The sequence below is a fragment of the Protomyctophum parallelum genome, assembly GCF_964188405.1.
Source record: "Protomyctophum parallelum genome assembly, chromosome: 8".
Classification (NCBI taxonomy): Eukaryota; Metazoa; Chordata; class Actinopteri; order Myctophiformes; family Myctophidae; genus Protomyctophum; species Protomyctophum parallelum.
The window spans coordinates 45,043,280-45,069,951 of NC_139703.1; the positions used below are offsets into that span (position 1 = coordinate 45,043,280).

Below are 26,672 nucleotides of genomic sequence, written 5' to 3' on the forward strand. Positions count from 1 at the left end.
TGGAACATATATATATTTTTTAAAAGCAACTGTATTTGTGAAAAATGCCGTGGCACACCGCTGCCTCTACTGTCCATGCCCTCAGCAGCAAAGAATTCTTCATTAGGACATATACAAATGTATGGTCAGTAGATGATAAAGGCAATTTGATATTGTGTGCAACAAGTGGGTTTTGACATTTCTAATGTGTATTAATTACCTAGTGATGTCCCTCCATCTGCTATATCTCTGCTTTCTCTGGATTTCTTCTTTATATGTTCCTTCATAGATGTCTGACTGCCGCTTCACATAGCTCTCACTTTCATCGCTGTAAAATACCAAAGTTGGTAAAAAATACCAAGTTTTCGTTTAGGTATCCTTAATGATGCATAAAATGTTTCCCCCCTTAAACATTAACGGCAAAATATACTTTTGTGCAGCAAAATGTTATGACTTACTCTAGCCGTTTCCCCATAATTGTATGAAGGAACTTCCTAGCAGAGATTTGCCCCAGCACTTTTCTGTACCTGTTGGTGAAGATGGCATCGGCATGACGTCCTATCCTAAAAGCGGAAGGGATCAAGACCACTTTATGTTGGTTATTCTTTATTGCAAACCATTCTTTGAACACTGTTAGAACACCTGAATATCTACACTGGATAATTACTTTACTACAAGTGTTGCTGCTGTTGACTTTTGTCCACTCATATCCAACCCCACTTATATTGTGAAACAGACCCTCAGACTGTACTGTGATGCTGACCGTAGCTCTGCTTGCTGTCTTGAAGGTGTCATGTGCTCCTTCAGAAGCTGTATTGGATTCTCTATGGAGGATGTCATCAGGATGGAAGTGTCTCTCTGGCCAAACCTGAGTGTTGCCACAGTAAACACAGAACTTTCTTTCTTTCTTTCTAGACAGAGTTCTACATTCATGTGCTTGACCAAAATTGGATATTTATTTCAATAAGCTTAAAAATAAAACTATACATGTAGGCTATGTGAATGTTTGTTGGTTTTAGCACATTAAAAAAAACTACTAAACTAATACCAGGGTTGAAAGAAAGGTCATATGAAGAAAGGTTAAGACACTTACAGTTACCAACGTTAGTGTACAGGAGGCACAGAGGAGATATGATCGAGGTCTATAAACTTGTTCACCAGATATATGACTTTACAGCCGAGCCTGTTGTCCATTTTTGGGACAGCAGGTATGAGTTGAGAGGGAATTCTCTTAAACTCTTACCACTAAATTGTCATTCAGAAAAGAGAAAGAATTTCTTTACACTTAGAGCTGTCAGAGCATGGAATAAACTTCCGGAGGAAGTGGTCCAGGCTCCTTCAGTCAATACTTTTAAGAATAGACTTGACAAATTTTGGTCAACAAAAGGTTTTTTGTATAACTATAGGGCTGGCTTGTAAGGTCATAGACTGGTAAATACAGGACTTGAAAGTGTATTATGTATAAGATATAAGAAAAAAACCAAATAGGGCGGGTCCACATGAACTTGGTTTGTTTTAAAGTGTAAAAAAAAAAAGAATACGAATGTATTTATGTATGTGTGTATGTACTTGTGAATTGTAATACCGGTATGTATTTATGTTTGTTGTGAGTCTGGCGTTGTGAGTGCTGTCAATAAATTTCAATAAATTATATTTGAGGTGTGAGAACCTCATTTTAAATGCAAAATGTGCTCAGCTGCTTTGCCATCGGAACTGTGTATTTAATGTTCAGTGTCAATGTAACGTGGTGAATCATCTTGAACCCTTTTAGCATAACAAGAGCAGAGGGCACAGTAGCCTGTGACCTATGAATTATTTCTCTCAGCTCCCTCATCAGCCACACCACTAAGCATTTGATGAAGCAGAGGGAACATATTAATTACATTTGACAGAAAATTAAGTTTCCACTTCCCATAATAAGGCAATATGTTTAATCTTTGACATTTAATAAATGGTTCAACAAGAAACCTAAAGTGTATTTCATCTTGTAGGTCAGGGGGTTCTCAACGTTTTGGGCTGGGGACCCCCAGAAATGCTTTGGCCATGTCTCGCAATCATTTGGCGACCCCAGAGAGGTTGCGACCCATGGGTTGAGAACCCCTTTTGTAGGTGATGGTGTGAAATCTTAAAACATTTAGACCTGAGGCCAATTCTAAAAATGTCTTCAAAATCTTGAAGTTTCCTGGAAAAATGGGTGTGATTCAAAAATCACACCCGTGTGAAGTGAGGGGCGCTCTTATCATCATACATCATCTCATTCTGGCCAATCACAATATGCGTCCTCACCTTCGTCTTCAATATTTGTTTGCACAATGTTTGTGTTTACACAAACCCTCAAAGCTGGACATAGGCCTCAAGAATGACAAAATGTATGTTGCTATATCCTACTGTACATAACAACAACTACCCCAAAAGGGCTTCCCAGATTGAACCCCAAAAAGGGTTCCTGTCTTCTAGTCTTAGATCAGATACACTTGATTCATCATTCAATTAATCCATATATTCTTCTGAGACCGGCTGATCTCAATTGCATGCAGTCCAAGTTTTAAACATAATCTTTCCTATTACCTACGTATTATGTATCACCAATATTTCTGCATTTCAACATCGCAGCATATTCAGGAGCAGATGAATTAACAAAAGACACAGCATTTCAGCGTCAAATGGACCCCCCCCCATTCCATTAAATTCCCAATTCAGAATATAGCCTGCTTATTGTTTGTTTTAATTGGTCAAATACTTTGTCATGACTTACCTAATAGATGGGTAGAGAGGGGAGCCTGATAAAGATTTGATAAGGCAACAAAAGACCATCAGCACAGCTTTCTCCATCACGGCTAGTTCTAGTGAAGAATGGACAGTCAGAACAAATGACAGAGTAGAAATTACATTAGAAAAACGCTGAAGCCACAGTTTCCCTTGCTTGGCCTCTTCTCATATCTCTGCAGTCTGTATTAAAGTTGCAGCAGACAGACCTGTATCCTACATTCGTTTGGAGCCAATGATATCCAATACATTTTGTCATCATTACAACACTTAATTTAATGTGCACTTGTCATCCGATGAATATGAATATTTGTGTATTGCGTTTCAATATCAGCATTTCTTACTTTACTGTGTTGTATTTGTATGAATCTATTAGAGAAATCACATTAAACTTGTGGACATATCCTAATGCAAACAGGTTATAATTGTCTATAAAATTGATTCACATTCTGATATTATTCTGATTCAAATTGTTAAACGCTTAGACTTAAAAATGAGTGTTATAACAATTGTACTGAAGTTTTACTTCAGGAATTGCTAAAAAGTCTGAATTGGTAGATGTTCAAGGTACCTTGGTGTGATGTTAGAGCTTCCCAGCAGTCCTCTCAGAAATTGTTGCTCTCCTCTCTCATCTCAGACTCTCTGTGTGATAGGATGGCTTGAACTGTACTTGTACTGTATATTCCTATCACAGAGGCTGCATGGTCACTTTACCAAACCTGTCATTTCCAATGACATCACACTTTAAATTGCTCCTCTCCGCTACTGAATTGAGTTATCACCATGTTATCTCTCTCTCTCTCTCTCTCTCTCTCTCTCTCTCTCTCTCTCTCTCCCCCCTCCCTGAAAGGTGAAATCTGAACACTTACTTTAGTTTCATTAAAAAAAAACACTCGTTGGGCTAAAAATGGCCATAGCCATCATCACAAATGTGACGAGGTCAGCACATTTGGGCACATGGCTATTGCCGAATTTAGCCCAAGGATTATTGTTTTGTGCAAAACAAATGCTTAGAATGGATTCAGAATCATGAAAACCCCCTAGTTTGACATGCATGCTACTTAAAGCATAATAAAATTTACTGTTACGTTCTTAGTTTATACATGATAACTACTTTTTGTATATGTGATGTATGCCATGTTTTTGTTATTGCTTAATGTAAGTCGCTCTGGATTAAGAGAGTCTGCTAAATGCCTAAATTGTAATTGTAAATTGTAGACATTTTTGCCTTATACCGATTGGTAATGGTGGCCATATGGATTTGGCCACTGTGGCGACCCTGAAGGTCGCTGGTTCGGGCACCGTAGCTAAATCATTCAAGCATGCCCTGGGCTATTTGTACATAATTTGGCCCTTTTAGACGAATTAGTGCAAAATCACCCTTATCTCTCCCTATGCTCCTCCACTATACATCACATTCAGTGCTCAGCCAATCAAGTCATTTCCGTGGTACACACATACACACACAAAGTTGGCCACAGGAGGGGCTAACGCCTCAAAAATGCTGAGCCGGCCCAGTTGACCTTGATTTTGGATAAAGAGAAAATATTAAATGACTGAAAGATGGTTCATTATTGGGGCGAGGGAGAGTTTCAATAGGATGAGTGACTAAAATGACATTCTCCTTTTGATCTATGGGGAAAACATCATTAAATAGGGTTGGAAACCCTGTGCATTAATTATAGGATTGTATTTTGTATTTGCTTTGGCAATGTAAACATATTCTCATGACAATAAAGCCCTTTGAATTGAAATTGAATAGAATTAATTATAGGCCTATAGCTTAAGGGTGAAAGAATGACGAGCAAAGACAAATGCACATCAGTGGTGCAAAAGAATATAGGTCGTGATATGGCCAGATGAGTCATCCTAGCGAGTGAGTGCATGTGGAGCCTGGCGTGAATGCTTAACACCACCCGACAGTGACGGGGTTTGGTGGTTCTTTTATGCTGTAGGGCGTGGTTTCGGTTTCTAATTGTCCCCTTAGATGCAAATCAAGTTATTCTGAGTGATCACCTTTTTCCTACAGAATTAAACACACACACATAAAGTATGATAATTATGTGAATCATATGCTATGGCCTTCACAGTCACCATATCTCAACCCAATCGAACACCTACAGTAGATGGAAGATTTAGAAATTGTAAATGTTCCCAATTTGCCACCCGGTCCAGCCAGTCTGTGTTAAAATGAGCAAGACACACAAGGAGTAGTTCACCCAAAACCCCCCCAAAAAAACACACTGCATGAAGCCTTGAATTCATGGAGATTTAGTTTTTGTCACATTTCTGAGCCAATAATTTGATGACCGGCAGAGTGTCCTACTGATCACCCACCTAATCATTGAATTATTGACATCACAAAAAAACCCAATATCTACATTTTAATATTATTGCGACTGAAGGTCGCAGATTACTATGAAAACTTGCAAAACCTGTCAGTCGTTCGGTCGGTCACGCCTCCATATATGGTCACGCCTCATGACATCATGCCTCCATATATGGTCACGCCACGTGACACGTCATGCCACCATATGGCCGTCTCCATATATGAAGATTACGACACTGATCTCATCTAACCCTGGACAGCCATACATGTAGAAGACTGGATTATCACCTAAATCTGCATACCGGTATCTCCCTTTTGACTGCCCGCCCCAAAGTTATTAGTGCAGCCGCGCCCGGCAGCCGGCGAAAACTAGAGTTCTCAACAGGCCCGAAAGTTAAGGCCCGGCCTTACCTGGGCCCTCATCAAACCATGTACACTCAAGACACTGCCCCCACTGCCACCCTTATATCTCCATATATGGAGCTGACCTGCTCTGACATTCCTTATGTTGATCTGACCTCATCAAACACTGTACACTCAAGACACTACACTGCCACCCTTTGATCTCCATATATGGAGCTGACCTGTTCTGACATTCCATTATGTTGATTTGACCTAATCAAACCCTGTACACTCAAGCCACGCTCCATATATGGCCAGTACAGAATTCATTCCATATGTTGATCTGACCCCCCCATGCCAAAGTGCCAGTGCTCGCCCAGCAGTCTGCCGTCACCCAGGCGGATGCGTGCACTTCTTGCCCTCAGGGCGTCGTATACTGGTATGTATTATAGCCTATACTGCTTACCACAAAAACAACAACTGAGGGATATCTTTTGTTAGAATGGTGTTCCATGACTGTAGTGGCCCAGGCACCTGTAGGCTGCTAAGCCTAACAACGTGTTGCGGGTTCAACTCCCGATCCCGACGACCTTTGCTGCGTGTTATACTAATACTGACAAGCATCATCTGGATCTCCATACATAGAGAAGACGACACACATCACTCTGACATCACCAGGATGACTCGACCAGCAGCAGACCTCCGCTACTATAACAGATTCCAACCAACGCACTCTTTTTGACACACTAGGGGACATAGACTTCTTCACTTGACTCTACCTTCAAGACCTTTGACCTTCAGCAGAAGATCACGATCAAGCACCCCTCAACCCATATACGAGCCAAGGTATCTGGCCTTACAACCTAGTCTACCCAGATACCTTTACTAGCTTCCTTAAGACCATCTTCTCAACCACACAGACATCTCGGTTTAAGTTCTAACTTCTAATCGGACACCACTGCAGAAGAAGGTCCTTGCCTTTGAATAACAGACCTTTCCTTTTTAAGCAGTAGCCTATTTAATAGTGAGCATTGTTTCTAATTTCTTAATGGTTATCTTAAGAAAGGATATAATAGGCCTACTGTATAATCTGTATGTCCTAATACTATAGCTAGGCCGGATACAGGAAGAGTGACAGTGTTGCACCTCAAAGTTTATACATTTGGAAATTTTGGTCTGATGTAAAATATTAATAGACATGATTTGAACATTTGACATGTAAGGCCTAATATCTCTATTGTTGTAATATTATCCAACATGCTGTGTAATGATACTTGGTACTTGTACGTGAATATGCAATGTACTTATATGTATGATGCACTGCCTGAACTGTTAGGGGCACGCTGAAGGCCGCGTGCTGCAGGCAGTGATTGTGATGTCTAGTCAGTGACGTCAGTAGGACATGAAGTATCCAAGCTATATATGATCCTGTAAGTGTAATAAACCTTGTGAATGAATTGATGTGACTCAGTCTCCGTGTCATGTTAATCTCGTTCTCCCGAGCAGGCCTGCCCGTATGTCCGTCTGTCCGAACCGTGGAAATGTCAACCGGGTCGTCACACACCAGAACCAGACGAGGGTCCGAGTACTTAGATAAGAATCATAACAGTAATTAATCGTAACATCTAGTAGGCTAATTGCTACAAAACCTGTGGATAGCCAAACATAAACAAGAAGTTGAAGGGCTAATTTATGTTCAAATCATTTGTAGGCTACTACTAATTATTATTACATTTAGGGAAAAATAGACAATTAAACATCGAAATGTCCACATGTTTAGCTGCCCAGTCAGTGCCCACTTTTCCAGTTACCGTATTCTACCAACCTGACTCTGAGCATTTTTTATCAGGCTGGAACCATTCATGGAGGAAGGCTTTTACGACGGACACCGCGCGGAATCTTTTGGCTGACGGACGCCATTGACATCCACCCTCTACACAACATTGGATTGGAGAATTTACTCCCACACAGTAAATTATATTCGATATCATAGTACTAATGGAACAAATAGTTTAATCTTGAAACTACTTCTTCTATTTTAATGGCGACTGAACTAAGCACTAGTATGACCAATTGTTATTATTATTAAAATAAGGTTGGGAGCATACAATTGGGTTGGGAGATTAGTTGTGAATGATAGCCAACTATCACAACTACGTTGAAAGGACAAGCTATTAATATGGAATACATTAGGAATCTTAGACCTTTGCTTCAGAACTCACATAAACGGTCACCTATACGCTGTATACAAGACCATTATTGCTGTAAATCCTCTAATAATATTGGATTAAGACCGAACAGGAGGGTGGACAAATTCAAGACTCGGCTAGTCTCAGGTCCAAGGTTTGAAGACTTTGTGAAAGGAGTGTCTATTAATAAAACCCCTGTTGACAATGAGAGGAGCTCAGACAAACACGCCTATCTGTCTGAAGATTCAGAGCTGGGGAATGCAAGGAAAGGTTAGTATGCACACTCAGTCTCATTTTGTTTATCATCAACTTTTTTAGCTATAAATACTAAGCACTTTTTTTATTATTACAGTATGCTTTGAAACGTATGGCTGTCAAATGAATGTCAATGACACCGAGATAGCCTGGTCCATACTACAGAAGAAGGGATATCAACGGACTAATGAACTTTCAGAGGTATGTGAAAATGCGTTAACATTTTACATTACTAATTTCTGAAGTTTGTTGTGTCTAAATCTTCCTTGTGTTTACAGGCAGATGTTGTGCTTCTTGTAACATGCTCTATAAGGTAAGGGTAGGGTGAAAACATGAACCCATATCTGGTGAAAATCTCAAACAATTGATAAAACATTTTCCACTTTTTAGTGTGTTTTCAAAGGATTCCGCAATGTAATTCTTAACGGGAAACCCAACTACACTGGAGTTTTCATTGAAAATAACAAAAGCACACTGCCATATGCTACACTTTACAGAGAGAAAGCTGAACAAACAATTTGGAACAGACTACAGCAACTCACAGCGATGAAGAAGAAACGTTTAAAGACTCAAACACCAATGAAAATTGGGATTTTAGGTAAGTTACTGTGACCGTACTGTTTATGTGACCTTGTTTATTACAGTCTTACTTTTTCATTTTTTATTTACAGAGGGTAATAGCTGAGCACAAGTGCTCATTCTTAACAAGGCCCTGCACATACAGACAGACAGACAGACAGACACACACACACACACACACACACACACACACACACACACACACACACGCTAAAACCTGAGAGCTGACCACAACCATAGTCTTGAGTAGTCCCACTGGGTGCAGTTGGGGGTTGGGGGTTCAGTGCCTCGCTTCAGCAGTGTTGGAGGAATCAAACCAGAAACCTTCTGGCAACAAGTGCGTTCCTCTAACTTTTAGGACACCGCTGCCCCCGATCATTACTATGGTACTAATGATCATTACTATGGCTGTAATGATCATGTGTGCTTGTGTTGTCCAGGTTGCATGGCTGTAATGATCATGTGTGCTTGTGTTGTCCAGGTTGCATGGCTGAGAGGCTGAAGACGGAGCTTCTGGAGAGAGAGAAGCTGGTGGATGTTCTGGCCGGTCCAGATGCATATCGAGACCTTCCCCGCCTCTTGGCTGTAGCTGGCGGGGGGCAACAGGCCAGCAACGTGCTCCTGTCACTAGAAGAGACCTATGCTGACATCATGCCTGTCCACCACACCCCTCACGGCTACAGCGCTTTTGTGTGAGTCGACTCTAAAGGACACTTTAGAGCCCAACAGGGATTTTTGTAGGTCCACATTATCAACACAGTAATGCAAGACAAGTTTGTTTGTAAAGCACATTTCATGCACTAACCGTGACTAACGCAATTCAAGTTGATTTACATACTAAGTATAGTCTATGAGGTATAAAAAGTGTGTATTTTACAGCCACTTCAGTAACACTGACAGTTTTCTTTTCCTACCTCTGTTAGGTCTATCATGCGTGGGTGTGACAACATGTGCAGTTACTGCATCGTTCCCTTCACCCGTGGGAGAGAGAGGAGTCGACCTGTTATCTCCATCCTTGAAGAAATCCGGGTCCTATCTGAACAGGTGAGTTTTGCTTTTACATTTTAGGAATTGAGCAGGTACTGTTCTTCAGAGCAACTTCAGTGCCTTTTTATGACAGGATACAAACAGTGCACAGCAGTTCTCTGGATACCACTGTGCACTTGCTGGGAGTGTTTCCATGCTCTTATTTATGACAAGCACTCACAAACTGGATTGTGAGTGCTTGCCAATAAAATAAATAGAGAACAGTATGTTAGATTTAGCTAATCAATGAAATAACATTTTTATCTATTATATTTTCCAGAGACCCCAAGCGAAAGGGCTTTAACCCATTCTGACCGGGCACCCATTTTGGTGTCAGCATCATGTTATGCTTTAGCTATTTAAAAATAGCAGATCTACAAGCTCATATCGCGCCACCGAGTGACATTTTTATAATCTGATCTCAGGTCAGAATGGGTTAATCAGACCAGTGTCTGTCCGGCGGAAACCTCGTATGAATCTGATCTCAGGTCAGAATGGGTTAATTGTGCAGTAAAAATAAAAGGTCAGTGTGACCGACTAGTCACTAACCAGGGCAAGGAAGGACACAACACAGGGCAGCTTTCTAAAGTAGACAGTTTTATTCCTCCATGTGCAAGGAATAACACAACATACAGTATAACACTTTACACAGGAAAGCAGATAGCTCTCCACTGTCCGGACAGAAGCTCTTTCCTGAGTGTTTGTGGAGATGACTGATTTATCCTGTTGTGCCTTGACCAAGTCCATGCACAACAGGTGCGCAGCCACGCCCAGCTCTGAGTCCAGTTCTAGTTTGACTCAGGCCAGGTGGGACTGCTTAAATCAGTCATCCTCCATCTCACAGTCAGATTGGATAAGTCAAATTTAGTAATTAATAAAGTGCCAATCGGCACAGGTCTCCACCAGGGCAGGTCAGGTTGTGGCCTCATGGTGGTGCTATAACAGGCCGTTGAGGAATATTTGGGGCAGAGGTTCGTCGTTGGCATCCAGGGAGTGTGTGTGCAAAGTTTGGCATGGATGAGATGGAGTTTGAGATGGAGTACTCGTAGAGAGGCTGGGGAATTGGGTATTGGCTTTACTAAATTGGGACTTGAAGGGGTGAAAATGTTTTTTTCTCTTTTCTTTTGTCTTGAAGGGGCATGCAATAATAGTATTTTCATTACTGTAAGTCTGCCCTGTGATCTCTGAGATTTGTATTATTGAAATTACAATAAAAAGAATTTGAAAAGAAAGAAATAGAGCGGTCTGAGAATTAAATGAGTGTGTGATTGGATAAGTGGATGTGAACAGCTGGGTGCACTCATTTTCCTACAGCCAGAGCACGTCCTGAGCAATGAGGGAGGAGCATATTTCTTAAATGGCAGGAGGAGATAACTTCAATAACTTGGTGTCCCTGTCAGGCAGCACAATTAATCGTTGACAGTGAGATATCAATGCCAAGGAGAAACAAGGATATTGGTAATCACCTGCTGGCTGCTGTACTGTATGTGCTGTATATTTGCCCATTCAATTGTAGACATTATCCTTTACTCTTTTACTTCCCAGGGTGTGAAAGAGGTGACATTGTTGGGTCAGAATGTAAACAGCTACAGGGACACTTCAGAGGAGCAGTTCTGCAGCGCCGACTCAACTCAGCTCAGCCATGGTTTCAGGACTATCTACCGCGCCAAGAAGGGAGGCCTGCGCTTCGTTGACCTGCTAGACCGGGTGTCGAACATTGATCCTGATATGAGGATCAGATTCACCTCCCCTCATCCCAAAGATTTCCCAGATGAGGTGTGTTACACTGACACTAAAACCAAATTAAACTGAGGAAACGTTTTTTGGTCTATGAATGTGCATATGTAGAATAGAGAAGTTAAAAGAGCGCTACTGGTATCCTTCTCTCAAATGACCGGTGCTCATGAAAGGGAAAGATTATGACCAAAGGGTGATGTATTTCACACTACATGAGTCTTTTTTTTATTTTTATCGACTGTCATTATATCTGTGTGGCTTTATAAATGATTGATAGCCGACTAGGCATCACACACTGCAAGAGTTCACCAAGATGCGATCCAGACCCGATACATAGGCTACATCATTTGTTTTTTATTCAAATTCATCTCACGCACGTGCAGGATGCCGTGATACAAGTGCGAGACCGACACAGGATGCCTCTCTCTCTGCGTGCACATCACACACACAGGAATAGCCAGGCTACACAGGGAGAAACGTTCATGATAGCGTATAACTACGTGCGCTATAGCGAGACAGGACATTAAATCTTGATTTTCATCTCGGTGTATGCGAGTGTACAAACACACACACACACACAGCGCACAAGGTCCAAACGTTTGCTCGGCACTGTTTATTCCGATGCGGTTTTATCAGCATTATTCCAAGTGAAATGCATTGGTTTTATAGACTATTTAACAGCAACATTGGGCTAATATTGCTACCAATATGTACGACACAGGGATTTACCCAAGGAATAAAGGTTATATATATTATATTCTGATAGATACAGACAGACAGTGAGCACAGTTGTCCTGTGCCCTCATTGGCTGAAATATGGCCTTCTCGGTGAGTCGGTGTGCGGTCGCAACTCATTTCATACTGTATGATGTCCAGTCGGCGAGACAGCCAAATATCAAACCTGCTAGATATTCAGAAACGGTCGGGAAGGCGTCGGCGAGCGCTTTTAGCGGCTCTGGATCTTCTCGCAGCTCCTTTCACACACAGCGAGCAAAACCTCAGCGATCAAAGCCCAGCGTCAGATACACTATAGTAATAGTTAGTATTGTATATACTAGAATAGTATGTTCACCTGGTTTATTAGGTGATCTATTAGTGTTTTCATCCTGGCTTGTGTATTTGCAGGTTTTGCAGCTAATTGAAGAGAGAGGGAACATCTGCAAGCAGCTCCACCTTCCAGCCCAGAGTGGTAGCAGCAAGGTCCTAAATTCTATGCGCCGTGGGTAAGATGACTCAATTAATCACTCTAATTATTTAAACTGAGTGGAAGACTCCTATTGTACCTGGTTTCACTAAATGGCTTAACGAATTTGTATCGCTGATACACCTGGTCGAGGCTGCGGTGAAACGGGCAGGACAGTCTGGCAACATTATATACAGTATATGGGGCCCTATTACGGCTCATCTCGACTCCACTGTGTAACCTTCTTTGCTATATTTCTTTTTTTGTTATGTTTCATGTATTTATTATTTATATACATTACGATAGGCTGATACATTTTATATGCATTATAGTCTGGTGTATATGTTGTTGTTATGTATGTCTTGTTTTGTTTGTCATGTCTATAAAAAACCTAATAAAAACTAATATAATAAAAATGAATCACTCCTCGCATCCCTATTTTGGGCATGTCAAAATGTTTAAATCTATAAGCTCACAATGTGTCACAGTGCAAATTGCAATGTGTTCAGAGCTTGTAGAACGGCTATTATTTTTGCTACTGGTCATATGATAATTAGTATACAGGGCTTAGGGTTACTTTGGAATTTTGTTGAAGCGGTCCATAACATGTCTACACTCATCACGTCTCTTCATACACAACTGTCTTTGTACAATTTACAGCTATACAAGAGAGAGCTATCTTGAACTTGTGGAGAACATCAAGACCATTATTCCAGGTAGGGAGCACAATTTGTTCAAGATGTACTGAATGTTCCGCATTGCAATAGGAAATGTTCTGTTTTCAAAGTCATACTATGAAACTTTTTCAATTGAATATAAACTTTCACCGGTATATTTCTCACAATAACCATTCCTGAGGAATGAGGGAGGAAATAGTTTGTGTGGTAGACGGTGCAACAGTTTGTGTTTGTGGTGCTGGTTTAGAGGTATTTGCAGCGATGTCTGATCTACAATTATATAGATGGTGATGCATCTAGGTGTCTAATCCAGTTACTTAATTCATTAATTTGATTGACATTATCAAAGGTAATATGTAATACAGTTGCTTTAGGTTATGTCTCCTTGTTTCTTTCAGGTAATGACTTTGAAAAATGTCATTCTTTCTGCAGGTAGCAATTCATGCTGTAATTCGCTACCAACATTTAAGTTCTTACCAAGACGCCACCCCATGTTTTATGTACTGTAGTCATATATCCAAACTTTATCTTCATCTTCCATTAAAATAATCCCACACAACAGAAAATAAGGTTGAGTTATGATGGTCAGCCATGGATGTATAACCTGCTGTTATTGTGTCTCAGACGTGTGCCTGAGCAGTGACTTCATCGCAGGATTCTGTGGGGAGACGGAGGATGACCACCAATTGACACTCTCATTGATCAGACAAGTGGGCTACAATGTGGGTTTCCTTTTTGCCTACAGCATGAGAAAGGTCAGTACTCCTATTAACTCCTAAAAGGTCCTTTTGCGAACCTACGGAGGGACAGGTGTGTCGGAGCAATGAACTGGAAGAGTATTATAAGTGAAGACAGTGTGCAGGACTCCCATTTTTCCTACTCTTCACACAATGTGTAAAATGTCTGAACACCAGATTCGGGATATTATGTTGCCAAGTGCAATTTGTTTAACAAATCACAGATTGGAACTTTTTGCTTTAATCCCTGGACTGGATAGCACCAATGTAAAGTGATATACAACACTGTGGGAACTAAATTATTAATATATCATATTAGTATATTATATTAATTATTAGCATATCCTAAATAAAGTTCAGAAAAATGCCATATGATGTCATATGAATTAGAATCTGAGAATGATGATGGGACAACTGCTTTGAGTTATGTCTTAGTCTAGTAGTTTGAAATATAGACAAAAATCAAGATTAAAAATAGTTTTTATATTTTAAATCCTCTGTGTTCCTACTGTGTACCTCCTGTCCTCAGAAAACCCACGCCTTCCATCAGCTACAGGACGATGTGGCACCAGAGGTGAAGCGGAGCAGGTTGGAGGAACTCATCTGTGTGTTCAGGGAGGAGGCAGCGAAGATTAACACTGCCCTCATTGGCAGCACACAGCTCGTCCTGGTGGAGGGTGTGAGTACTGCAGTGCTAACCTGGCCAGTCAGACGGCCACGATAAAATAGTACCCTAACCCTTGTATAAACAAATTAATGTACTCCACATAGCTCACATTTGAAATTATCTTCCTGTGACTCAGACAGAAGTGTGAGGAAAAGCTTTTTTCTTGAAAAGTCAATGCTGTGATAAAAGTAAATTCTGTTGTGTGTATGTCTCCTTTTTGTGCACAGGAAAGTAAGAGATCTGCCTTGGAGCTATGTGGGAGAAGTGATGGGAACGTGAAGGTGATTTTCCCCAAAGATGACGTAGCTGTTAAGCCTGCAGACTCTCACACTGCCCCGATTCACCCTGGGGACTATGTGCTGGTTAAGGTATTCCTCAGCTTTTGATTTTGTTTGGATGTGCTTTTGTATACCTCTTAAAGTCTTTATTTTACCATCTGATAGAGGTGCATTCACTTTTGGTGTTGAATAGTCTCACTCATTTTGGAACTTCTTTAACCAGTCTAATTTACAACATAATGGGCTCAAACTCTATGTAAAACTTATTTGACTTGTATGAAAATGTAACTGTATGGAATATCCCTAGTTCATTATGTCATTATAAACATTTAACTGTATGGAATATCCCTAGTTCATTATGTCATTATAAACATTTAACTGTATGGAATATCCCTAGTTCATTATGTCATTATAAACATTTAACTGTATGGAATATCCCTAGTTCATTATGTCATTATAAACAGAGCCTGATGGTCTGACCGCATTTTAACACCATAACATTCTAACAGAATTTCATTCTTGTTATTTTATAACAAATCCATAACATAATAGGGCCATAAAATCACCCCCCATCTACCCTGAACAAGACACTTACAGTACACCTAATGGCATCCCTGGGTGCTGTATTAATAGCACCCACTACTCCTAGTAGTGAAAATTGTTAAATGCAGATTGGGCGAATAATTTATGTGAAAAATGCACAGTGACAAATACCCCAACAAGAACTGCAAAAAGGTGACAAAATAATACATTTAGTGATCATTAGTATTATCAGAATCTAGCCTTGATTATCTCAATCATCCTTTCATTTTGTGCTTCCGTTTCCTTCTAAATGTTTCCCATGATATAGATCTTATCAGCCAACTCCCAGAGCCTGAGAGGTCAGGCTGTGTGTCACAGCTCCCTGAGGGACACCACCACCAGACACAACCCCAGTCTGTGTAATCAGCATCTTTCACTCTGATACAGACGCTGACCCAGTTCCCTCTTCAAGACCACAGACAGACACTATTTGAAGGTGTGTGATTGACATGAGAGATACACAGAGGACACAGGATTTTTGCACACTATTTTCTTCTCTGAGAGGCTTAGAAATCGGTGGCCTTTTGTAGTATTTTTTAGTGGCATTCTATGTTGGACAACTGGTAATCTGGTATACAGCTTAATGACTGTGATCATGGAGAACAAATAAATGTTATTTATACAACAGGTCTTGACCATGAGTGTGTACACATTGAACTGTGAAAATACTGAAAGGTTCTGGAATTTGGTTCTGGAATTTGATTAAGCTCAAATTGTGTATAATACAGTATGATACTGTCCTCTTGTGTCTCTGGTGAGCACCTGGTTTTCTCCTTCTCTCAGCCCCTAAAGCAGTTGTTTTGGCAAGTAACGAAGATAAGCCTAATGAAGCGAAATGCTTTGGGAGCTGCTTTGCTGTGTCCGGATTGTATTTCTTTCTGTATTTTCTTTTCTGTTTTTTCTGTCCTGCACCTGCCCTATGTTTTGGATGTGCATTTTTGGGTCATCGTCATTGCATCTACCTCTGTTGGTAGGAATCACCCAAGCTTTATTTATTCTTACATGAAAACAGGAAAAAAAAATATTTGCAGGATATTTGTATATACAAAATGTAAACTACATGAATTACATACAACAATTGTAATACAATTAATAATTGTAATGTACTTCAGCTGTTCACTGGCTTTCAGTCGAGGGTTTTGAGGAGTGGTGACAAAAGGCTGTGATAGTTCAATCGTTGTGACATCAATGGAAAAATGTACCTTGCACTAAAATCCTCCACGTAAATTTGACTACGTACATGAAAAATTACGATTTTTCCACTTTGGAGTAGAACATGGAGGACTTTACTGTGTGGGAGAATCCAGTGTGTCATTCACTCTGTAAACTCAACATCTGTCCCAATCAGCATGTAGTCCTGCAGAGACAGGAAGACGGTGATATTAATGTCCCTGCCCTGATCATAAAGTACTATGTCATTCTTAGAACACAAGCAATTTTTTTTTAAGTATTTTATTATCAAAAGTTTTGTAGTGTTTTTTACTTGTACTAAGCAGGACTCAAAAAAAGTCTCAAAATAATAATCCATTTCACATTTGACACTTGGTGCATTTGACAGTCACAGTAGGTTTGTTTCTGACAACCCCCCCCCCCCCTCACACACACACACACACACACACACACAGAAACAGAATATATATTTTTATCTTATTCTATTTTAATAATCTTCTCTTTATTTTAACCAACCTACAACCTGCACTACATTTTACTAGGGCCTTATACAGTACCTTTCTTTTTTTTTATTGAAGGAAGAAACAGACAAGAAAAACACAACTGACAAGACTAAACGGAAACACAAGCATGCTTTTTAAAGATCCCACACATACCTTTAGGACTTGAAGTTGGGTGTTCACAAGGTTCATCTTTCCAATGGAAGGAAGTGGATATCCCTTTTCTAGGCGAGCTATGAGGGACATGTCAACAAATTTATGTTAATGATACTGAACGAGACCACGGTACACCATGTACATACAGACTAGCATACAAAGAACTCACCATTAACCTTCGGTATCACTGCCACTTTCAGGACCATTGAAAAGATGTTGTCAAGGGATTTGACCTGTTACAATAATAGTTACATAACAGTGGATTGATTAATTAACCCTGAAGAATAGATCACACAATCTGAGCATATATTATTCATTTTTACCACTTAACCATAGCATCCCTATTCAGTGGGGGGCGAGGGCACATAACAGATCTAAAAAAATTATGTGATTCATTGTAAGTTTGAAGTTTGGCTATTTTTGGAGAAGATATTTAGTGTAAGTACTAAGTATTGTATGTGTCTTACCTGAAATTCACCCACATAACTAATCCCCAGTGTCATTTCCATCCTGTGCAATTGAGATAAAAATAATTAAATTCAAAGTGTGCACTTGTGAATGTGTGCCGTTAACTTGAACAAGCATGTCGCAGGAACTCACGAGTTCAGGGTGACGGCTCCAGCGAGTTTCGTCCCAGTCACATGCAGTTGAGTGCTGACACTTGCGTCCTATAGAGATGACATGGTGAGCTTCAGAAGTACACTCAAATACAGGATGGCTGGGTATCTGTGTCGTAGGTTAAATTATATTTATAGTACTTTACATTCGTTTCCAGTTAACATTCTTCTGTCATTCTTTATGTACTAATGCTGGAGAAAAAACTATGTTGCCCACTAAACCGTTGTGGTACCTGCACCGAAACAGCCTTAGCAGAAGTAGAAGTTTGGTTCAACATACCATGTTTAGGATAAACAAAGGAGCTAGCGTTGTGTTGGGCTGGATGGCGTAGGCCGTTATCGTACTGGTAACTTGAAGTGTCATGTTATTTGGTTCAAAAGTCATGATTGGGTCCTTCACTGTCTTCACGAGCAGTTTCATCATCAGACCTGGGAAACGCTTGGCAATCTGAAAATGGACATCCCAATACTGTACATGTAACGTTGATGAGAAGAAGTAGTGAAATGATAGGGAGCTGTAATTCTATTACCTGTGGAATGAATGCTCCAAAGGTCCTGGTGTTCAGTCTGATGGGAGAGCTCGGCGGAATCTGTCGAGACAGAGTTGAGAACTCTTATGACATTCAGTTGATGTCATGAAAATGGATTTATTTTTGATTAGGATGGTGGCTCACCATATCATCTGTGATGTACAGACTGAGCGCTCCGGCTTTGTTGTACACAAAGGCTCCAGAATTGATGGTGAAGGATGACACACCAATGTAAAGCATGTTGTTGTCTTGGGGAGATATGGAGAAAGCACTCGGGGAAAATGGAGGCTCCTGATGATGTCCAATGTTGTAGAATTCACCCTAAAGAGAGACCAGAGACGGAATTATGGGCTTAGAGATAGATGGAAACAGGATAAATTGAATCTTGCAACCACTGACCAGACATCAGATAAATGCACAGAGATAGAAAGTTTCTGATTGCTCTTACCTTCAAACTAAAATCTATAGAAGAGTTGGAAATAGCCGGTGGTGCCACCATGGAGTATTCAATCTCTGCATAATTGTCCACTTTGGCTAGAACTGCAGTGTAATATTATGTTCAACATTAACAAAACATTTTGTATTTCTTTCTTTATCCACATACGCTATATTATGAATACGTTTCTGCAAGCTTATATTTTACCATTTAGTGTTTTCAGGTGAGGGTTCAGTTCAGATATTGCATCAGCCACCAGGGGGCAGATCTGCAAAATAAAAAGGACCTCTATATTAGTACTGAACTACCAGCTGGTGATAAGTTGATTGTTAACGTTAAATCTCTGAAAATGGATGCAGAGCATTTGTAATGAATGTCCTCTTAAAGTTAGGAACAAGAGACGCATGAGACGATTCCAGCTAAACTTAACTTTTATTTGTCAGAAGGTGGGGTCTGAGATTTTATCCAATTCCTTCTGATATGAAATATTGGAACGAATCTCGTTCAGATATCTTGTCACTATTGATATCGTACTACTTTACTATGATTTACTTTACTAGGGGGGCGGGTCTTGTAAAATCCCTGTAAACCCCCAAAATGTCCTATCATATCAGTTTTTCTGTCCATCTATCCATCATCTTCTTTGACCAACAGTAACCCAATTTCCATCAGCACCCTGTCGGTTAACAGCACTGATAGCAAACGGTGTTCAGGTGGGTCTAAATTTCTCAAAAAAATCAGAAATGATAAATGGTACAGATCATTTTGTGGTATTTTTTTTTATATTGGCTAAAACGAAATTCCCCATAACTTTTGATTGTGTTCTGTTTTTGCAAGGATGAATATTGATCACCTCCAGTGTTGATTAATGGGGGATAAAAAGAGGCATACAAAAATTTCTTGGAAATAACCACTTTATTGTCTCACCTGTTTCTGCATTGCACTCCGTAGGGCCTTGTCAATAAATTTGCTGAAGAGATTGTATAGCCAGCTGGAAGAGGAAGTGAAACAATTATGGGATTAGGGTGAGTCAAATTTGTTTCCAAAAGTTGTAAAGATTCTGCAGTTTTTGGTGCACAACATGGCCAACAACCAAGTATAAATCAGGCATTACACTTCCTTATTCAGTATTCAATGTTCATAGCTTATACCTGGCTCCACCATGGAATTTGATGCTAGCGCCACCTAAAGTGGCCTCACAGTTGACAGTGCTGACCGTCGGTCTGCCTGTCTCGTCACTATTGATAGAAATGCTGGTGGTGATGGTGAGTCCCTTCACACTCAGGTCAAAAGAGCCACTGTCCTTTCTATTGTGAGCAAGAGAGAAGTCAGTGGTGTTGCAACAATATACCACTATTGTAAGTTAAGAGGGCAGTAAATGCAACTCACATGAATCGTAAGTATCGTACCCTCCAGTTTCCATGTAGATTGATGAAGGCATTGCCAATTGACAGGCTGACACCTGTCCCCGGCAGCAGCCCCAGGACAGATTTAGGTAATCCCAGATTAACTATTTGCATTCTGTAATATACAATACAGAACGGGAGAAGCCTCTGTTATGACAGTTATGACTGATGCCTTTAAACCTTTTGACATTTAAAGAACCAGTCTTTGAGACGTTTGAAGGCAGTGGTGAATTTGTTGCGTGTCTTACTTACGTTGACAAACTGTACTGGACTTTGCCAATGTGAGGCACTCGCTGTGTCCCTGATATATCCGGGACCTTGATAGTTTTGAGTTTCTGCTCGAGAGATGCCATCCCAATCTTCTTACCTGTCCACAGCCAAGCATGCAAAGTTAGATGAAAATTATGTATAAAGTATGACTCTGGAGACAGCAAAGCATGTCGACTGAATAGGGATGAGCTTTCCTCTGACTTACCATATTCAAGACCTTTCTCTGTTAGTTTGACCTTTACCCCAGCATTGGCGCTCAAGGTCACAGGGATGAAAGCCAAGAGGGCAAACCATGACCATGACAACATCTCAACAGTTGTGACCTGGAGAGGACAAAAGGATCTTCAATGTTCAAGTTCAGTGCTTTGTATTATTAGATCTTTGTTTTGATTTTTGTGATTAGTTGTTGCCTTAGGAACATGATAATGAAAGGTTCCATTTTTCAGTAGTTTTATATTAGTTCCTACTTAAACAATGGCCCATTGTCTCATTTATATGACCGCAAGCAGGGATGATGAGAAGGGTCGTGACTTCCTTGTTCTGGTGTGGGGAATTTCCTCATAAAAAAGAGGAACACATAAAATGCTTCTTTTCAGAGAACAGGCAGTCTTATTTTGTTATGCTGACATATTGTCCCTGGCCCTGACCAAGATAATCTAAGAGACCGACTGAATATAGGCTACAGTTTGTCAATTCTTTTGCAGAAACAATGCAGCTGTATGGAGCTCCGAAAGAGCAAATTAGAAGATATCTACACACTACAGTCCCTCCCTAACCCCAGGCCAGTGAAAGAACTGAGTGTTGTAGATGTCAATAATAAAGGCACATGACCATTTTATTCAATTAAGATGAGTTTAACCCACTAAGAACTGAGGACAATTCTACAAATGTTTTCTAAATCCTGACCGTTTTCTGAAAACCTCATGTTTCTATGACAGTGGTTCTCAACCTTTTTCATGTCAAGGACCTTCAGAAATATATGTAATTGGCCACCGACCCCATCTGAAAATATGTTGTTCCAGGGACCCCCCAGAAGCAAAGTTTTGAGTTAAAAACGTTCGCACCACATTTTCACGTTTTTTCAAACTATGAGCTTGTAGATCTGCTATTTCTCAATAGTTAAAGTATAACATAATGCTTAAAACACCAAGAGGGTTCCCACCCTGAATGGGTTAAAGTCACAATCCAAAATGTATTTATTTATTTACTGAAAGTTATTGAATATTGAAGAAAATTAACCCTTTGCAGATTCAGATCATGTACAAATACATATTTTAACTACATATGCCTACATATATTCCAATTTATTTTTATTTTTAAAAGTCTTCTGCACTTTTAAAACGTTTCTGCACTTTGTTTATGGTAGGATCACAGACTGAGGCTTTTATAAAGTTAAAAGGTTAGTAGACAGCGCTGACTTCCTAAATCACTCACATGTGACTGCCATGTGGACTCTGTGGAAAGCCGTTTGTCTATTCAGGGAGCCTTGGTTTGAATCATTTCTGGGTTGTTGTCGTCGGGCGGAAACTCTTCTCTCCATATTCTAACTTTTTGTGTTTTTGGTAAATGAATTCTCTACTTGATCATACAGCATGTGACAAAAGCATCAAAAGTAGCAGCGTGCCACATTTCAAGCTTGTGCTACTTTTGATGCTTTTGAATTTGAGTCCCGAAAAGTAGCAATTTTGGACTTTTCCACCGACAGACGATATATATATACAGTATATAGCAACATATTGTTCAGATAACTTAGGTAGGATTTCGGAGGCTTTTTTAGGATCTGATAAAAAAAAAAAACCTGACTATGAAACTATAAACCAGTACAGTACTTGCATGTAGGAGCTGGAACTACATTCCCCTTAAGTACAGGCATTACACAATACACATATTGGCTATTAAATTATACAATATTGCTACTAGATACAACATTTTTTATCTGCCAGGCATCCAGAGCATTTCAAGTCAAAGTAAAAGAGCATAAGCCATCTTCCTTAAGAAGACGTATGCCAGATTCCCTCCTCACAAGTTCAACATGAATTCTAGTTCATCAAGACCGGGTTGGTATAAATTATAATTACAGGTATGAAAGGCAAATGTCTTCAGGGGGTGGCTCATCTATTCACTTATGCATTCAGTACTTACCCAACAAGGCGATAGGCAGCGTTGTGGCAGGCCAAACAAGGATTCTCCGCTGGAAATGTGTCACCCTGGCTGACAGAGGGCAGAGTGAAAGGGGAAAAGAGACACATGGTCTGTAATTCACTTACTCAATACTCAATCAGGAAGAGTGCATAGGGAACAAATAGTAATAGTATACTTTGTCGTACAAGTGTGTCGCTTCACTCAAAATTTAGTTGTAAATCAGGGTTGTACTGTACCACCAAAAGACATATACTTCTGGCAAGTCTGGTTGCTGACGGCCAGGAATTAAAGTTCAGATGTGTGCTCAATACAAACTGATGTCCAAAACATGTGGCTGGAGTTGATCACAAATTATTTATTCTCTGTAGCTAGTATCCTATACTTTAGCATACATAAACAAATAAACCGTCAAACGTACACCAGCCCTCCTGCCACTGGTCTTCAACAACTGCGCCTGATTTGGGACCTGGTTAAATACCTTGGCGACTTTGACCTTGACCTTGACCATGCCCTGCAGTGACGTCATCAAATAGCAGAATAGCACCTAATACTGGAGTATTAGGTGTATTTGTCTTCTCGCATGTTGCTGTCAATAACTCTGCCTTTACTTGCCTATCAGAAAAGAGAATATTAATTCCCTTACTAATCATTAAGGAGAAATTATTATTATTATTATTATTTAAGCTGCATAGAAATGTGAAATGTTAACTTTCAGCACCCTGGTCCAATTCCAGTGTGTTCATGACACTGGGATGAACTCTAGTACAGGCTGAACATTATATGTGATTTGTATTGTACTTATTGAGCTATTTAACATGATATACACAGTATATAAATATATACTGGGTACAAATACATTAAAATGTGTATACAAATACCCCCTCAAAATGCGAATACCAGTACCAATGAATGTATTTAATTACGGTATATTGTAATTTAGAAATACAGACTCTTACAATCTCTACTCAGACGTCTATCTGCAGTGAAAGATGACACCGCTACACGCTCTGGGACATGTTACATAATTAACGTTCATTACGTTTTTTTAATGTTCATTAACTTTTTTAAGAACATTTTTATTAGATGGGGGGGGGGGGGGGGGGATAACATTTAATTTTGACCTGTCCAATTATACAGTGTCCTTATTACACAATAGTGTAATAAGGAGTAAGGACACAATGGTGTAAAAAGGCACCATTTAGGTGCTGCCGCAGCCTCTGCACCCACTGATTTGTAGGTTACTCAGCTCAGTCAGCTGGAAAACAGACTCTTGTCAGGCAATACAAGCAGTTTCATAACTGTAGCCCAGCAGTTCCTCTGGGAACGTGTATAAACATGCAATGAATATACTCACTTACTTCCCATTTCATTGTGTGAACTTGTTTTCACATTGAAACTTCCAACATTGGTAAATATGTAATTGCTACAAAGCTCTTTGGGGGAAAACATTAACTTCAAAGTGTTTTGTATTTTGAAAATGCAACAATACTGTTCTCAGGAGTATTTTAAATTGCACAATGGGTGGTGCATGTATTCCCAACTTCATCATTCTGCATGAGAATGGGGGGGAGTCGGAATTTACTGGCAGACAAATCTGTATTGCCAAATAAAGCCCTGTCCTTTAAATTCAGTTTTCGCAATCAGTATCAAATAGTGCTGGTATTGTGTGTCTTTGGGGCTGTTTGGCAGGGTCACTTTCATATACTTTTCATACATGGGGCACACCCCATTTCCTAAAGTCCTCAGCTATTTTGTTTTCTCAATATTGAGCTCAAGGTTATTCTCTTGGTACCATTTTGTTTGCATAAGCCTAAGCCATGTTGTAGTTGTTGGTAATCAGGCCCGAGACCATTGTGTCATCTGCGAACATAATGATAGCGTTGGAGCTCTGCTTGACCATGCAGTCGCCGGTGTAGATGGACTATAGGAGTGGGCTGAGGTTCTTTTGTGATGTGCCCATTACATGTTAGGTAAGAAGTGTGAGTCCCCAACATTTATGATTGCATGGGATCTGTCTGTCAAACAAGTCAGGACCCAGCTGCAGAGGGTGGGCAAAGGGTGGGATTCACACTAAAGCTTGAGTGTGAATCCCACCCTTTGCCCACCCTCTGCACCCTCTCAGTCATGACTCATGCCACTACGGTATTAAATGTTACAATATAACAATATACAGTATTCTCACATATTTTCCCTCCTTGGCATCCAATTGTGAAGGTGTCTTGGGCAATGTGATGGCAATTGCATCATCTTGTGGACCTGTTACTCTCATGTGCAAATTGCAGGGGGTTGTGTCAGTGTGTGTGTGTGGCTGGTAGCCACACACACACACACACATTCCTTGATGGCCTGCTTGAAGCATGTGATGACAATGTGTTTGTGCTACGGGTCTGTAATCATTGAGACCTGTGATTTTCACATTTTGGGGGAAGGGGATGATGGTGGAAGAAGTCTTGGGGTATGTTGGAGCATCGGCTAAGTAGAGGGAAAAATCACACCTGTGTGAACTGAGTGGTGGAACTCCCCTCTCTCTCCCCCCTCTCCTCTCTCTCTCTCTCTCTCTCTCTCTCTCATTAGCAGGCAACAGTGCAGCACTAATACTATCTCTCTCTCTCTCTGTTTCTGGCACAACAGCGCCCCTACTGGTACGGTAGTCATAGTCATACTGGTGCTCATGAACCAACACATACATAGGCACACACATAGCTGAACACGGACATTGCTGTTCCTTGGAGTGGTTGCACCACTCGAAAATAGTCTTGGCTACTGGTTAGTTCAGATGTTCAACCCCTGAGGACACACCCTATCCTCAGGACAACTCTGATATAGTACACACCATTGGGCAGCAGTAGCTCAGGAGATAGAGCTGCCGCCTGCCTGGGAGCCGGAAGCTTCCTGGTTTGATTCCCTTGATCCCCCTGGCTGCACGTTTAAGTGTCCTTGAGTAAAATTCAGAACCCCTAAATGCTCCAGATGAGCATTGATGCCTCTGCCATCGATGTGTGAATGTATAGTATACCGCTTAGAACACGTAATGTGTAACAGTGTCCCCAATGTTGTGGTATGTGTGTGATGGGTGAAGTAGACTGTAAAACATAAGTGGTTGGAAAGACTAGAAAAGGTGCTATATGAATGCAGTCCATTTACCATTTTTACCATCTAGCCCCATGGTCTTCTGTATGTCGATCATGATTTCAAGAAAACCAAATCAAGGCCATCTTCAGGAGATAGTCTTGAGCTTGAGCTTTACTACTGAGTACGGACTGCAGAAAGAGTGTCCACATCTCTAGGCCATTTATATACATTGTAACGACTTTGTACAACACATACGCTCACACAAAATGACATATCTACACACACACACACACACACACACACACACACACACACACACACACACACACACACACCTCACAAAAGACTGGAACAAGTCAAATATTTGTTCCGACTCACTTCAAAAGCAGGTGATACAGTCTCAGATGACAGCTACGGAGTGGAGCCTGTGGAGGCGTTGTTGCATTCACTTCTAATACATTTAAATGCAACACGCTCCTCAGTTACTTCCTCAAACTTTCTTACTTTAAGATTTTCTTCTTTATAGCCACTCCCTATGTGCAGACACCAACTGACAACAAACAATCCCATGTTCCGCCAAAGCCAATCCTTCACATCAACTATTTCTTATCTTGCCTACTGATAGGAATGTCAAAGCTTTCTGGAATGGGTGTAAGAATTGCTTCAGACGGCCCCCCCTTCTTTACTTAATTATCACAAGTTGGGCCACTAACAAAATCATCCATATTAACTCCATCATAGCGCAGATCAGCCAATTTGAAATGACATAACAGGATCCGTTACTAAAAAAGAAATTCACAACACCACAACTCATGTCAATCCCACACAATTCAAGGTTCAAGGTTGTAGGTTGTACTTGTGTACATACATAAGAGTAAAACCTATTTTTGTACAATGCTGCCATCTAGGTGTTATTCGAAAAATAACAAAAAACAAATAATACATTTTACACACAAAAGACAAGAAACAAAAGCAGCTTTGTAACCAAATTTATGACACACATTAAAATAACATGAAAAGGTTAATGATGCTGTCAACGGCTTATTG

At 40.3% G+C, this 26,672-nt stretch overlaps 3 protein-coding genes across 7 annotated transcripts; 1 reads left to right on the forward strand and 2 right to left on the reverse strand.

Moving 5' to 3' along the window:
* Positions 1 to 139: 139 nt before the first annotated feature.
* Positions 140 to 1,531, reverse strand: ghrh (growth hormone releasing hormone). The gene is made up of 3 exons (XM_083771302.1): positions 743 to 1,531; positions 438 to 542; positions 140 to 307 (listed from the first exon to the last, which is right to left on the reverse strand). Exons 1-3 carry the CDS (start codon positions 910 to 912, stop codon positions 196 to 198), a joined length of 387 nt encoding a protein of 128 aa, XP_083627428.1. The 5' UTR covers positions 913 to 1,531; the 3' UTR covers positions 140 to 195.
* A 5,828-nt stretch (positions 1,532 to 7,359) lies between these two features.
* cdk5rap1 (CDK5 regulatory subunit associated protein 1) lies at positions 7,360 to 16,163 on the forward strand. The gene is made up of 13 exons (XM_083772141.1): positions 7,360 to 7,875; positions 7,958 to 8,061; positions 8,139 to 8,173; positions 8,358 to 8,458; positions 8,921 to 9,131; positions 9,363 to 9,483; positions 11,011 to 11,241; positions 12,328 to 12,425; positions 13,046 to 13,101; positions 13,687 to 13,817; positions 14,329 to 14,478; positions 14,694 to 14,834; positions 15,595 to 16,163. Exons 1-13 carry the CDS (start codon positions 7,596 to 7,598, stop codon positions 15,706 to 15,708), a joined length of 1,773 nt encoding a protein of 590 aa, XP_083628267.1. The 5' UTR covers positions 7,360 to 7,595; the 3' UTR covers positions 15,709 to 16,163.
* Positions 16,164 to 16,293: 130 nt separating this feature from the next.
* On the reverse strand, positions 16,294 to 26,087 carry LOC310862791 (bactericidal permeability-increasing protein-like). 5 transcript variants are annotated; one of them, XM_083770866.1, is made up of 17 exons: positions 25,961 to 26,087; positions 22,554 to 22,622; positions 20,617 to 20,734; positions 20,394 to 20,508; positions 20,125 to 20,256; positions 19,887 to 20,042; positions 19,663 to 19,726; positions 18,943 to 19,003; positions 18,748 to 18,839; positions 18,444 to 18,620; positions 18,300 to 18,359; positions 18,050 to 18,217; positions 17,753 to 17,820; positions 17,620 to 17,662; positions 17,322 to 17,385; positions 17,153 to 17,229; positions 16,294 to 16,683 (listed from the first exon to the last, which is right to left on the reverse strand). In XM_083770866.1, the coding sequence occupies exons 3-17, from the start codon at positions 20,717 to 20,719 to the stop codon at positions 16,642 to 16,644; spliced, it is 1,422 nt and encodes a 473-aa protein (XP_083626992.1). In that variant the 5' UTR covers positions 20,720 to 20,734; positions 22,554 to 22,622; positions 25,961 to 26,087; the 3' UTR covers positions 16,294 to 16,641. The 5 variants fall into 5 exon arrangements, with proteins under 5 accessions (XP_083626992.1, XP_083626996.1, XP_083626994.1 ...); XM_083770870.1 differs by having other exon boundaries at positions 26,004 to 26,081; XM_083770868.1 differs by having other exon boundaries at positions 22,554 to 22,618; positions 26,004 to 26,056.
* Positions 26,088 to 26,672: the final 585 nt, after the last annotated feature.